At 42.0% G+C, this 15,806-nt stretch overlaps 1 protein-coding gene across 1 annotated transcript; it reads left to right on the forward strand.

Moving 5' to 3' along the window:
- The first annotated feature begins 401 nt into the window (after window positions 1-401).
- On the forward strand, window positions 402-8,827 carry LOC120059763 (caspase recruitment domain-containing protein 8-like). Its single transcript, XM_039008817.1, has 6 exons — window positions 402-732; window positions 822-1,036; window positions 1,126-1,373; window positions 3,267-3,392; window positions 7,279-7,426; window positions 7,952-8,827. Exons 1-6 carry the CDS (start codon window positions 419-421, stop codon window positions 8,266-8,268), a joined length of 1,368 nt encoding a protein of 455 aa, XP_038864745.1. The 5' UTR covers window positions 402-418; the 3' UTR covers window positions 8,269-8,827.
- The last annotated feature ends 6,979 nt before the right edge of the window (window positions 8,828-15,806 follow it).

Below are 15,806 nucleotides of genomic sequence, written 5' to 3' on the forward strand. Positions count from 1 at the left end.
ATCATCATGTTAACATTAGACCACGTTTCAGGTCCTGAGCGCCACTCGGGACCACTCACAACTATCATCATGTTAACATTAGACCACGTTTCAGGTCCTGAGCACCACTCGGGACCACTCACAACTATCATCATGTTGACATTAGACCACGTTTCAGATCTTGAAATATCGGACAAACATTTTGTAGTGAACTATCACTTTAAAGGGTTAATCTGCAGATGCTACAGTACATAGATTTTTTTTTTACATACTATAAATTAATGATATGTAGCCATTGTGTCTTAACGAATATAACTTAGAAATGCCTCATGAGCTTAGATCAACTGTAATACTCCATCAGAACCCAAAATATAAGCTTGTTTTACTCCAATGTTTATAAACAAAATAAATGTAAACAAACACTGTAAAGCCTCAAAGCATGGTTGAAACAATAATTTTGATATCATGGATGGTCAGTCCTTGCATCCATAGCTCTGTCTATGAATTAACGAGTGGTTACATTTCTCCAGCCTCGTCCCTTAGCTTTTTACCGAAACAGTGGTGGGGAAAGAGATTTGTTATTATTTCAACTGCAGATTGCGCCTTTAAGAGGGCTGCAGGGCAGATCGAAGGTTGTCTAGTTGTTTCTATAAGACTGCTGATTTGGTGCTTTCTATCTGCATTTCAGACACTTGCTGTTGTGACAAAATTAACACCTGAAACATCCACAGGATTTACAGAAACATCATGCAGGTAACAATGTATTGCTGATAACATTAATACATTTGATTCAGAGAATTTGTGTTAATTATTGTAACTAATAATTGTCCTATGTGCTCCAGGCTCCAGTGCTCCCATGCAGGTCTGTTCCAGTGCAGTTTGACAGGGCTGGTGTTTCTGATGAAGGGGGAGGGGGAAGTGCTGTACAGAACTGTCCAATGGGATGAGAATCTCCTGCACTCCACAGGCCAGACTCCTGCAGGACCGCTGTTCAGTATTGAGTGTCATCAGGGGTCTATCTGTCAGCTACAGCTCCCACACTGTGAGATTCTCTCTGGTGAGTTACACACCACTCACAACTATCATCAAGATGACCAATACAACAGCCAAATGACAGTGGATGAGTAAGATATATTTGTTTTGTAGGAGAGGGTCTTGATATCCTGTCTGTGGCCCATGTTACTGGTGACAGTGTGGAGGTTTTACCACCACTGAGGGTGACTGACACACACGTAGTGGTGAACATCACAGACCTCTCCTTATGGGGCCTGGTCAGAATGTTTAGATCCTTCCTCTCGATCAAGGGACAGGTGCTGCCTTTCCTCCAATCATTCGGCCATCCTCAGTCAGTTCTGAATGTAATCGTCCTGCCATCGAATGTGCCCCTTAATGAGGTACAGTCCAAATCCATGCGCTATCCAAAACATGTCTTGTCATGTATTTTAGAACTGTGGTACTTACCTAAAAATGTCTGCAAAAAATAATGAAATCATAAAAAAATACATTTTTTTTTATACAGTTGAAGTCGGAAGTTTACATTCACTTAGGTTGGAGTAATTTAAATTCGTTTTTCAACCACTCCACAAATTTCTTGTTAACAAACTATAGTTTTGGCAAGTCGGTTAGGATATCTACTTTGTACATGACACAAGTCATTTTTCCAACAATTGTTTACAGACAGATTATTTCACTTATAATTCACTGTATCACAATTCCAGGGGGTCAGAAGTTTACATACACTAAGTTGACTGTGCATTTAAACAGCTTGGAAAATTCCAGAAAAAGATGTCATGGCTTTTTTAACATCATTTGAGGTGTACCTGTGGATGTCTTTCAAGGCCTACCTTCAAACTCAGTGCCTCTTTGCTTGACATTATGGGAAAATCTAAAGAAATCAGCCAAGACCTCAGAAAAAAAATTGTAGACCTTCACAAGTCTGGTTCATCCCTGGGAGCAATTTCCAAACGCCTGAAGGTACCACGTTCATCTGTAAAAACAATAGTACGCAAGTATAAACACCATGGCACCACGCAGCTGTCATACTGCTCAGGAAGGAGATGTGTTCTGTCCCCTAGAGATGAACGTACTTTGGTGCGAAAAGTGAAAATCAATCTCAGAACAACAGCAAAGGACCCTGTGAAGATGCTGGAGAAAACAGGTACAAAAGTATCTATATCCACAGTAAAAGGAGTCCTATATCGACATAACCTGAAAGGCCGCTCAGCAAGGAAGAAGCCACTACTCCAAAACCGCCATAAAAAAAGCCAGACTACGGTTTGCAACTGCACATGGGGACAGAAATCATACTTTTTGGAGATACTGTATGTCCTCTGGTCTGATGAAACAAAAATCGAACTGTTTGACCATAATGACCATCGTTATGTTTGGAGGAAAAAGGGGAAGGCTTGCAAGCCGAAGAACACCATCCCAACCGTGAAGCATGGGGGTGGCAGCATCATGTTGTGGGGGTGCTTTGCTGCAGGAGGGACTGGTGCACTTCACAAAATAGATGGCATCATGAGGGTGGAAAATTATGTGGATATATTGAAGCAACATCTCAAGACATCAGTCAGGAAGTTAAAGCTTGGTCGCAAATGGGTCTTCCAAATGGACAATGACCCCAAGCATACTTCCAAAGTTGTGGCAAAATGCCTTAAGGACAACAAAGTCAAGTTATTGGAGTGGCCATCACAAAGCCCTGACCTCAATCCTATAGAAAATTTGTGGTCAGAACTGAAAAAGCGTGTGCGAGCAAGGAGGCCTACAAACGTGACTCAGTTACACCAGCTCTGTCAGGAGGAATGGGCCAAAATTCACCCAACTTATTGTGGGAAGCTTGTGGAAGGTTACCCAAAACTTTTGACGGAAGTTAAACAATTACAAGGCAATGCTATCAAATACTAATTGAGTGTATGTAAATCCACTGGGAATGTGATGAAAGAAATAAAAGCTGAAATAAATAATTCTCTCTACTATTATTCTGACATTTCACATTCTTAAAATAAAGTGGTGATCCGAACTGACCTAAGACAGGGAATATTTACTAGGATTAAATGTCAGGAATTGTGAAAAACAGAGTTTAAATGTATTTGGCTAAGGTGTATGTAAACTTCCGACTTCAACTGTATGTGGCTTTCCTTTTGACAGGAAATGTGTAACTTTGTTCAACTTCAAAAAGCTTTTTTTTCTTCTTAAAACATGGTTCAAGACAAAACATTTAGGTAGTGTTCAATTTCCCCTTTAGGTCTTCATGTCCTCATTGATAATCATCTGTTATTCTGTGGCAGGTGAAGCAACAACAAACAGGGAACACTTACATACCGGTCTGTTCGGACTGCACTCTAAGTCGAGGGGGAAAATACAGTCTCTCCTGTGATCTGAAGAAGATACAGGACATCTACCCTAAAGCTAAGGTAGACTCTGAATGATGTTGTTTACTGATGATGTCACATACTGATGATGATGTCGCATAGTGATTATGTCACATACTGATGATGATGTCACATAGTGATGATGACATCACATTGTGCCAGATGTACACTCATGGCCGGCTCCCCCCGCCCACCCACCTATCAATCAATCAATCAATCAATCACTCAAATGTATTTATAAAGCCTTTTTACATCAGCCGATGTCACAAAGTGCTATACAGAAACCCAGCCTCAAACCCCAAATGTAGATACACGGTGACTGGGAAAAACTCCCTAGAAAAGCAGGAACCTAGGAAGAAACCTAGAGACGAACCAGGCTCTGGTGGGCAGAACATTTTAGTGGCCCCCCTCATAACGGCGGAGAGAAATTTACACTAAATTAATTTCCTGCAATTTTGCACATTTTGCTATGGGCTGGAGATACATTTTATTTCATGCAATTATACTCATTTTGCTAAGGGTCAGAGAGAATAATTTTTCAGTTTTACGGCTAATTTCCTGCAATTCTACCCATTTTGCCATGACTTATACAATGTTTATGATATCTGAGTGAGAGGGACTATCTAAATCAATGGGGGCCTCCTAGAGGTCAGAGCTCCTGGGCGTGTGCCCTTCGTGAACGGTCGGTATTCGGCCATGATTAAAACAAGTTTCGATAGCTGGATATTTACCAGTCTAAAAATTGTTAGCTGACATGGCTAATTGAGTGACTGTCAGTGACTGACAGAAGAGAAATTGCTGATGCGCAACCACATTTCGAACTTGCACCTTGTGTATTCTACTATTTTAACTCTCAACAGTAAGTTGCTTGGGTCTTATGCCTGCGGCCAACTCTTTGTACACTGATAACTAAACATTGTACATTCCATGCTAATAATTACCTCACTTTGCTGAGGTGTCACGTAACCTATAAGTTGTATAGACTGCTTGTTCTATACCAGGTATTCCAAAACTGGGGTACGCGCAATGCCGTTGGGTGTACGTCAAATAAAAATGTGATTCACATAAAAATAAAAAAATCTTCACATTTTCAAACAGTCCATTTATATTTTCCAACATTTGGGTGAGTTTATATATATTTTTTCTCGCCTGAGTGGCCTTGTTTCACTGCCAAAAATTGCATTAAACCATCTAGTGTTCAGCGAAATAACATAATGTCAAATACAGGTAGCCTAGTCAAATAATTAACATCCAATCACATTAACCGTTACTCTCTCACGGGAATTCCACTAACGGTCCATATGTAGCCAAACGTAGCTGCTGCTCATTCCGTTTGCGCGAAAATTGATAAATGGTTTAAAAAAGTAAGGCCCGCATCCATAGAGACACATACCAGCTCTACTGGTAGTACTGCTACTACCAGCAGTACTACACCTGCACCTGTCGACGACAAGTTGTTCTGCTTCCACGAGCACATCCAATGCTAGCATCAGTAATTCTGCATTTGTTGTTAGCCCAGCTAGCATGGACACTGACAGTTGTGAATCTGATGCAGCCGAAGAGCTGCTGCCCCCTTACCTGGGAAAGCACCGAACAACAGACAGGGACATTGGGCCATCGAAGAGGCGCAAATATGATGAGAACTACATTGATTTGGTGTTCACTTATATTGGGAGTAGTGTCTTTCCTCAAAAGTACTATCTCACAATGCGATGAAACCTTCACTCTTGCTCAGACATTTAGAAACAAAACATGCCAATTTCAAAAATAAGCCACAGGACTTTTCTTTGCGAGAATTAAGATGAGTAAGACATGTATAAAAGCAACAGATACCATTAATAAGAAGGGGCTAGAAGCGTCTCATATGGTGAGCTACCGAGTGGCTAGGACAGGCAAGCCCCATACTATTGTGGAGGACTTACTTCTTCCTGCTGCCGCAGATATGGCTGGGACAATGCTGGGGGAAAAGGACAAATAAAACTATACAGACAATACCTTTCGTCAAACAACACTGTTTAATGGCGCATCAGTGACATGGCAAGAGATGTTTTGAAACAATTACTGCTTCGCATACAAGCCAGTGAATTCTATGCGTTACAGCTGGATGAGTCAACAGACGTGGCGGGCCTGGCACAGCTCCTGGTATATGTCCGTTACGTTTACGGGGGGTCAATTAAGGAAGACATCCTCTTCTACAAACCGCTGGAAACCAGGACAACAGGAGAGGATATTTTTTAAATACTGGACAGCTTTGTGGCATCAAATGGACTTTGGTGGTCAAGATGTGTTGGTATCTGTAATGATGGAGCAAAAGCCATGACAGGCAGACATAGTGGAGTGGTAAGGCGTGTGCAAGCAGTTCCTCCCAACGCCACTTGGGTACACTTCAGCATCCACCAAGAGTTTCTTGCTGCCAAAGGAATGCCTGGCAGCTTGAAAGACGTTTTGGACACTACAGTGAAAATGGTTAACTTTGTTAAAGCAAGGCCCCTGAACTCTCATGTATTTTCTGCACTATGCAATGATATGGGCAGCGACCATGTAACGCTTTTACAACATACAGAAGTGCGCTGGTTATCAACGGACAAAGTATTGACAAATTTTTTTTATTGGGAGACGAGCCTAAAGTTTTCTTTACTGACCATAATTTTCACTTGTCTGACCGCTTGCATGATGACGAGTTTTTCAAACGACAGGCCTATCTGGGGGATGTTTTTTCTCGCCTGAAGGATCTGAATCTAGGATTACAAGGACTCTCTGCAACTACAGTATATTCAATTTGTGGGACAAAATTGAGGCTATGTTTAAGAAGTTGGAGCTCTTTGTCTGCATTAAGAAGGACAACACACAGATCTTTCCATCATTGTATGATTTTTGTGTGCAAATGTACTCAAGCTTACGGACAATGTCAAATGTGATATAGCAAAGCACCTGAGTGAGTTGGGTGCGCAATTACGCAGGTCCTTTCCCGAAACGGATGACACAAACAACTGGATTCGTTGTCCCTTTCATGCCCTGCCTCCAGTCCAATTACCGATATCTGCATCAAGCGGTGCATCAAGCGGTTCTGTGAAAATTGAATTTAATCAGAAGCCACTGCCAGATTTCTGGATTGGGCTGCGCTCAGAGTATCCTGCCTTGGCAAATCGCACTGTTAAGACACTGATGCCCTTTGCAACCACATACCTATGTGAGAGTGGATTCTCAGCCCTCACTAGCATGAAAACTAAGTACAGGCACAGATGGTGTGTGGAAAATGATGTAACACTGAGACTCTCTCCAATACAACCCAACATTACAGAGTTATGTGCATCCTATCAAGCACACCCTTCTCATTAACCTGTGGTGAGTTATTCACCATTTCCGATGAACAAATAAAGTTTTATATTTAAGATGGCTAAATAAAGAGCAAAATTATTGATTATCATTATATTATTATTTGTGCCCTAGTTCTACAAGGGCTCTTTGTCACTTCCCACAAGCCGGGTTGTGACACAAACTCACACTCATTCTTACGTTTAATAAACGTATTGTATTGCATAGTGTGTCTGTGGCAGGCTTACAATGATGGCAAAAAACAACATTTGAGAGTGTGCTGACCCTGGTGCTAGAGGGGGTACGCAGCTGGAGGTTGAATGTTTGAAGGGGTACGGGACTATAAAAAGTTTGGGAACCACAGTTCTATACAACTTAGTGGTTATTGCTCCTCTCCTAATATAGGAAAAACACCAGAGCAACGGATTCAAAGGCCGAGTGCCTTTGACCTGAATATGTTTTAACACAGCAGCGACACCAAACGATAGGACGGCCACACGCTGCTCTTTAGCTGTTCATCATTGTGGTGTGTCTGAGATACAAGGAAAAGGTTTGATAACAGCACAAGTACAATTTACAATGTAGTCTAATCTACTGTCACTTTGTGTTTCAGCGTATTCAGATTTACTGGGACTATGGTCCAAACTACCACCCCACCTTTCAGGTGTTCCTGAACTCAGACACGGAACATGTAGAGCTGAGACTTCTGGAAAGAGGGACTGATGGAGATGAGGTGTGGGCAGGACGTGTCCTTCTGCCAGGTAAAACTATACATTTATTATTTAAATTAAAACCTTAAAATACCTGAGCCACAATGTCCACAGTACTGCTGGTTCGTCTTTTCTCACTGGTTGGCTAGCATTGAGATTTCTCTAACATCGTGTTCAGTGGGCACTACAGGACAAAACATATTTGGAAACTTGAACTTGTCCATTAAATAAGGAACACACATTTTTTGTTTTCCTTTTTTTTTTTTTTTACATTAGCAAACATAAACTCAACTGAACATGGTAAAGGTGCCCGATATCTAAATTAGTTCTAAGATGAAAGATGAAATCCAGCTGTGTTTGGGACCTCAAGGCCTGTATATGAGAAGGTTTTCTTTAATCCCATCCAACCACCATTCCCACTTTACTGTGGACTCATCTGTGATGTGGATGGATTAGTGATGTTAGAAGGGACATAGAAGGGATTATCTCCTGCTGCACCGTGCTCGCAAACACTGGTGTTGCACAGTATACATAATTGTATACAGAGGTTCATGTCTTTGTTTTCCCGACTCCCAGGTGCTGTGTTAGTGGGAAGGGATCAGGCTGAGAACAGTCACAGTGATTCTGCAGAGAAGCAACTGCATTCTGTACGAAAGGACTTTGTGGATCGTGTGTCAAAGTCGGTTGTTGACGATCTGCTGGATGGACTTCTGCAACAAAAAGTGATTAATAACCATGAAATGGAGACAGTAAAAGTGATTCCTGAGAGGGCAGAGAAGGCCCGGGAAGTCATTGACATGGTGCTGAGGAAAGGAGACGTTTCATGTTTAATAATGAAAACCATTCTGGTTGAACTGGACCCCTTCTTATGCAAAACGCTTGGCTTCAGCTAAAACATTGTTCGAGTATGATGCATTGATGAGCATGTTCATTGACGTCTACATTCAATAATACAATTGGTCTGTAGTTTGCATATTGAGCTAAATCTATTTGGATTATTTTTGAATTAGCGTGTTAGGCTGATCACTTCTCTATCATTCAACATAACCTCAATATATGATGTATTGAACTCTCTTCAATAAGCCAAACATGTTGGATTTCAGGTTAGAGTGTGAATAGTGTATATAGTGTCAAGTTGAATCATTATAAAATCACAGATGAATTGCACTTTTTCTATTTTTGTATTGTCTGTATTTGTTATGTCCTTTCTGTGCTTGATGACATACAGTATTTTAATATAGAGCCACAAACCATCTTATTTTATTGTACTGGGCAGTCAACTTCTCATTCCACTATAACATGTAACGTAAACTAGTGCCAATACCGTGCAGTCACACATTCTATGACATGATAATCACCTCCATGATAAGGATTTGATATGATTGATCTTTTAATAACAATAGCTATCATTTTGACTGTACATAGATAGCAATTAAGTAAAATACTGATGACTATTTCGAAAAAATAGGGGGGTTATTGAATATATTTATTATTTTTAGATTGTAATTGATTTGATTATCTCTGTATTCATTTCCTTTGTTTTCAAAACTTAAATAAATAAGATATTAAACCTAGCAATCATTGATCAGAATTGTCAGGGTTGATCTCTATAGTGAAACACCTATTTCATTTCTGGTAGTCTAACACAATCAACATGTAATGAAGTGTAAACACAAACACTGTTTTACACACCAATTACGCCTCATTAGTGTTCATGGGACACCAATATAGTCACAACTTGTTGATGATAAGACCAGGAGGCATTGTAACTCCTCACTCACTTTAACAAGGCACAGAGTAGGGTTGTCTCTCTCACTGATGCTTCTCATTAATATGGCTGCAATCCCATTAACGGGATGATATGACAACAGGCATTGAAAGTGCAGGGCGCCAAATTAAAACAACAGAAATCTCAAAATTAAAATTCCTCAAACATACATGTATCTTATACCATTTTAAAGGTAATCTTGTTGTTAATCCCACCAAAGTGTCCGATTCCAAATAGGCTTTACAGCGAAAGCACCACAAACTATTATGTTAGGTCACGGCAAAATCACAGAAAAACACAGCTATTTTTCCAGCCAACGACAGGAGTCACAAAAAGCAGAAATAGAGAGAAAATGAATCACTAATCTTTGATCTTCATCAGATGACACTCATAAGACTTCATGTTACACAATACATATGTTTTGTTCGATTAAGTTTATATTTATATCCAAAAACCTCAGTTTACATTGGTGCCATGTTCAGAAATGCCTCCAAAATATCAGGAGAAATTACAGAGAGCCACGTCAAATAACATAAATACTCATCATAAACTTTGATGAAAGATACATGTTTTACATAGAATTAAAGATACACTTGTTCTTAAAAATAGCTGTTGAAAATAGGTATTTCTATAAATGCTAAGATGATTGTTGATGGATGTGCATGTATCTCATCTCTCCTCCCTGAAGTGAACATGTCATGATGTCGGCCGTCAAAGGGAGGACACCATAGACATACATATGCCTAGACTTACCAACACCCCTAGACATACAAAAAACCCTAGACAATACAAAACAAGCATACCCACCCTCGTCACACCCTGACCTAACCAAAATAATAAAGAAAACATAGATAACTAAGGTCAGGGCATGACAGTACCCCCCCCCCCCCCAAAGGTGCGGACTCCCGACCGCAAACCTGAACTTATAGGGGAGGGTCCGGGAGGGCATCTACCGTCGGTGGCGGCTCTGGTTCTGGACGCCGCCCCCCATCTTTACACTGATCCCTCCGCCTTTGTAGATCCGGATCGTGGATCATCGCCGGAGGCTCTGGACTGCGGATCATCGCCGGAGGCCCCGGACCGGGTACCCTCGCTGGAGGCCCCGGACCGGGTACCCTCGCTGGAGGCCCCGGACCGGGTACCCTCGCTGGAGGCCCCGGACCGGGTACCCTCGCTGGAGGCCCCGGACCGGGGGCCGTCGCTGGAGCCCCCGGGCTGTGGATCGTCGCTGGAGCCCCCGGGCTGTGGATCGTCGCTGGAGACCCCGGGCTGTGGATCGTCGCTGGAGGCCACGGACTGTGGATCGTCGCTGGAGGCCATGGACTGTGGATCGTCGCTGGAGGCCCCGGACTGGGGATCGTCGCTGGAGGCCCCGGACTGGGGATCGTCGCTGGAGGCCCCGGACTGGGGATCGTCGCTGGAGGCCCCGGACTGTGGATCGTCGCTGGAGGCCCCGGACTGTGGATCGTCGCTGGACTGTGGAAGCGCACTTGAGGAAGAGTGCGAGGAGTAGGAACAGGACACACCGGGTTGTTAAGGTACACTGTAGACCTGGTGTGTATAGCATCAATTGTTCCGGAACTTTAACACACGTTTCAGGATGAGTACGAGGAACTGACACAGGTGGCATCGGACAGCTAACACGCTCCTCAGGGCGAATGCCATGCATACTACGCCAAACCAACAGCTCTCTCTCTTCACTCTCCTCCAATTTAATCAACAACTCCTCGAAGGTCTCATAATCTCCCCTTCGTTCACTCTCCTCCAATCTGTCCAATACCTCCTCGACAATCTCTGACTCACCCCTCAACTTCGCCGACTGCTCCATGTGCTCCTCCCCCCAAAAATATTGGGGCTACCTCTCGTGCTAGCCTTGTTTGTATTTCTCCTCATAGTATTGGCGTTCTGCTTTTGCTGCCTCAATTTCCTCCTTCGGAAGGCGATACTCCCCAGCCTGCGTCCAGGGTCCTGCTCCATCCAGTATCTCCTCCCAGGTCCATTTTTCCATTAAACACTGCTCCTCCTTTTCATGCTGCTTGGTCCTTTTATGGTGGGTTCTTCTGTCACGGCCGTCAAAGGGAGGAGACCAAGGCGCAGCGTGATAAGCGTACATTCTTCTTTATTTAAAGAATGAACACTGAACAAAACGAACAAAATAACAAAAATGAACCGTGAAGCTGATATGGCTAGCAGACAGGCAACTAAACATAGAATAAGAACCCACAAATACCCAAGGGAAAATGGCAACCTAAATATGATTCCCAATCAGAGACAACAATAAACAGCTGCCTCTGATTGGGAACCAATTCAGGCCACCATAGGCATACATATGCCGAGACTTACCAACACCCCTAGACATACAGAAAACCATAGACAATACAAAACAAGCATACCCACCCTCGTCACACTCTGACCTAACCAAAATAATAAAGAAAACATAGCTAACTAAGGTCAGGGCGTGACACATGATGTGAAACCAGAGACAGAGAGAGCATGTGTAGGGTTTCCTGACTTTCATACTGCCCATGTATACCATGGTAACATAACTAACATCCATTACTGCCCATGTACACCATGGTAACATAACTAACATCCATTACTGCCCATGTATACCATGGTAACAGAACTAACACCCACACTGCCCATGTATACCATGGTAACAGAACTAGCACCCATACTGCCCATGTATACCATGGTAACAGAACTAACATCCATTACTGCCCATGTATACCATGGTAACAGAACTAAAATCCATTACTGCCCATGTATACCATGGTAACAGAACAAACACCCATTACTGCCCATGTATACCAGGGTAACAGAACTAACACCATACGGCCCATGTATACCATGGTAACAGAACTAACACCCATACTGCCCATGTATACCATGGTAACAGAACTAACACCCATACTGCCCATGTATACCATGGTAACAGAACTAACACCCACACTGCCCATGTATACCATGGTAACAGAACTAGCACCCATACTGCCCATGTATACCATGGTATCAGAACTAACACCCATACTGCCCATGTATACCATGGTAACAGAACTAACACCCATACTGCCCATGTATACCATGGTAACAGAACTAACACCCATACTGCCCATGTATACCATGGTAACAGAACTAACACCCATACTGCCCATGTATACCATGGTAACAGAACTAGCACCCATACTGCCCATGTTTACCATGGTAACAGAACTAGCACCCATACTGCCCATGTATACCATGGTAACAGAACTAGCACCCATACTGCCCATGTATACCATGGTAACAGAACTAGCACCCATACTGCCCATGTATACTATGGTATTGCACCTTCTCATATTAAGTCCATAAAAGTAATCAGCTCACTGACAGATCTAATACTCGGTGATGATATCTAAAATATTTTTCACAACAGCACTGATTAAATGAATTCAACCACTAAAGCTCAGTCAGATATTTAGGCTACTAGTCTCTCTAGACAGATGGGTTGCCTCCAACAATGTCCCAATGTTCCTGCTTTGCGTACTAGTTCTGGGTTTTCGAGACTATGGGATACTCTCTATTGCGTACTCCTCGTGTCCTCTCTCGTCCTTAAAACCCATTGGAGGAAAAGGTCAGAGGAGAGGGACCTCTGGCTTTCTCATCCAATGGGTTTTGAGAAAAGGCAAGGAGAGAGGGCGTGAGGAGTATGCAATTGAGATTCTCCCAATATATTTACCTGTTCAGGTTGGATGGGATGGGCTCCAGAGCTACGCCACAAGTTTTTCACTTTCTCTTACTCATTTACTTATCTAGAACATCTGTTTATGAGAGAAGGTATGTTGACTATTCTTTATCTTTAGAGTGGGTTAATATTTTTGGGCAATCAGTACGAGATTATTTCCAGACAATTATGTTCATCATCAAATAATCAAATATATTTTAGACAATGAATTTAAGGCTAATCCCATACGGGATAAGGCTAGTCCCATGCGTAACAACAATACGTTGTTTAGTCTGTGTAGGGCAGTCTCTCCCATAGTTCATATTTCCTAGCTATGAACAGTTTTCCATTGACTTCAAATGACTCATTCTCATTCTGATTTTTTATGAGAATAGAAATTAAGAACATAGCTGCGAGCAGCCATGAACAGGGTTCACGGGATGACAGAAAGGACACAAGATCAGTTGGATAACAAAACAAGCACTGTCATGTAGGGACTATCTTCCTTTATGGCTAATCAGGAGACTAAATACAAAATCTTGAGTCAATCTGACGTATGGTTCATGAGAAGATAATTGCAGATTGATTGAGCATTAGTGTTACATATGCAAAGAATGAGTTGTTAATCATTTCCTTGTTTTTTGAAATATCAATACTAAATTCAGTGAGGTTCATCTAAGAAACGTCCATGATAACGATGACAAGTTTCAAGTTGATGGGCTATGATGGATTGGATTTACAGTGGTTTAAATGAACACATCAAATTGTATTTTTAATTTAAAAAATTCAGCATGAGGAATGAAACTTACACACAAAGTTTCAAGTCTTTAGGTCAAATGAGGCGGTGGATATGAGGGTTTACGTGAGACAGTTTATAACAGATTTGCTGTGAACCCCTAACATGACAACTGATGTTTCAAAGTAACTTGAAGACAAAAAAGAGGAACTTTTTTATTTATTTTTAGTTTATCTTTATTTAACTAGGCAAGTCAGTTAAGAACAAAATTTTATTTACAGTGACGGCCTACCAAAAGGCAAAAGGCATCCTGCAGGGACGGGGGCTGGGATTAAAAATAAAAAATTAATAAAATATAAATACAGGACAAAACACACATCATGACAAGAGAGACAACACAACACTGCATAAAGAGAGACCTAAGACAACAACATAGCAAGGCAGCAACACGACGACACAGCATGGTAGCAACACAACATAACAACAACATAGTAGCAACACAACATGGTAGCAGCACAAAACATGGTACAAACATTATTGGGAACAGACAACAGCACAAAGGGCAAGAAGGTAGAGACAATACATCACACAAAGCAGCCACAACTGTCAGTAAGAGTGTCCATGATTGAGTCTTTGAATGAAGAGATTGAGATTAAACTGTCCAGTTTGAGTGTTTGTTGCAGCTCGTTCCAGTCGCTAGCTGCAGTGAACTGAAAAGAGGCGCAACCCAGGGATGTGTGTGCTTTGGGGACCTTTAACATAATGTGACTGGCAGAACGGGTGTATGTGGAAGATGAGGTCTGCAGTAGATATCTCAGATAGGGGGGAGTGGGGCCTAAAATTATTTTATAAATAAGCATCAACCAGTGGGTCTTGTGACGGGTATACAGAGATGACCAGTTTACAGAGGAGTACAGAGTGCAGTGATGTGTCCTTTAAGGAGCATTGGTGGCAAATCTGATGACCGAATGGTAAAGAACATCTAGCCACTTGAGAGCACCCTTACCTGCCGATCTATAAATTATGTCTCCGTAATCTAGCTTGGGTCGGATGGTCATCTGAATCAGGGTTAGTTTGGCATCTATGGTGAAAGAGGAGCGATTACGATAGAGGAAACCAAGTCTAGATTTAACTTTAGCCTGCAGCTTTGATATGTGCTGATAGAAGGACAGTGCACCGTCTAGCCATACTCCCAAGTACTTGTATGAGGTGACTACAGGTAATTACTATCAATCCAGCAAGATATACGTGACAAGTGGATTTTGCACCCCTCGTACACAGGAAATAGATGGCTGAAAAATACACATCCTCAGGTGGGCAGGGCATGCCTATTGCTAAATAAAGGCACCATACAACTGTGATTACAACAAGACAGTATCATTTCTAATTCTCAGCACAACCAACATTTTCCCAATTATAAATGGAATTGGAATACAACAGATTTCATTTACATCACATTATTGGCATCTATCAAATGCTGACATTGAACTATTTATAAACATTTTTGACCACCGCAATTTAGATGTGTTAGAATTAGGCTCAGTGTTTAGTCACAATATGACCTACAATCTGTTCTGAGGGTGACTGACACACACGTAGTGGTGAACATCACAGACCTCTCCTTATGGGGCCTGGTCAGAATGTTTATACCCTTCCTCTCCAATCATTCGGCCATCCTCAGTCAGTTCTGAATGTAATCGTCCTGCCATCAAATGTGCCCCTCAATGAGGTACAGACCAAATCCATGCGCTAACCAGAACATGTCTTGTCATGTATTTTAGAACGGTTGTGCTTACCTAAAGAAGTCTGCAAAAATAACGTTTTTTTTTTTTTTTTTTTTATACGTGGCCTTCCTTTAGGCAGGAAATGGCCTGATAGGAGCTGATGGAGATGAGGTGTGGGCAGGACGTGTCCTTCTGCAAGGTAAAACCATACAATTATTCTATCATTTCACTCAAGCGGCAGTAGGTAAACTCCCATTACAAATAAATAAATGTGCAACTGAATGCCCAACTGAATATGGTTGAGGTATCTAATATCTGAATGAATCCCTGATTAATTGGGAAGGATGCATACCAGCAGGGTTTTGGACCTCAACGCCTGTATTTGAGCAGAGGGTCTCTAAAGGGTCTCTTAACCAACCACCATTCCGACCTTACTGTGGCCTTACAGTGTCTGTAATGTGAATTAGCTGGTGATGCGATTGTAGAAGGGTTCAGCTGCT

This window comes from Salvelinus namaycush, chromosome 15 (genome assembly GCF_016432855.1).
Source record: "Salvelinus namaycush isolate Seneca chromosome 15, SaNama_1.0, whole genome shotgun sequence".
NCBI classification, from domain to species: Eukaryota; Metazoa; Chordata; class Actinopteri; order Salmoniformes; family Salmonidae; genus Salvelinus; species Salvelinus namaycush.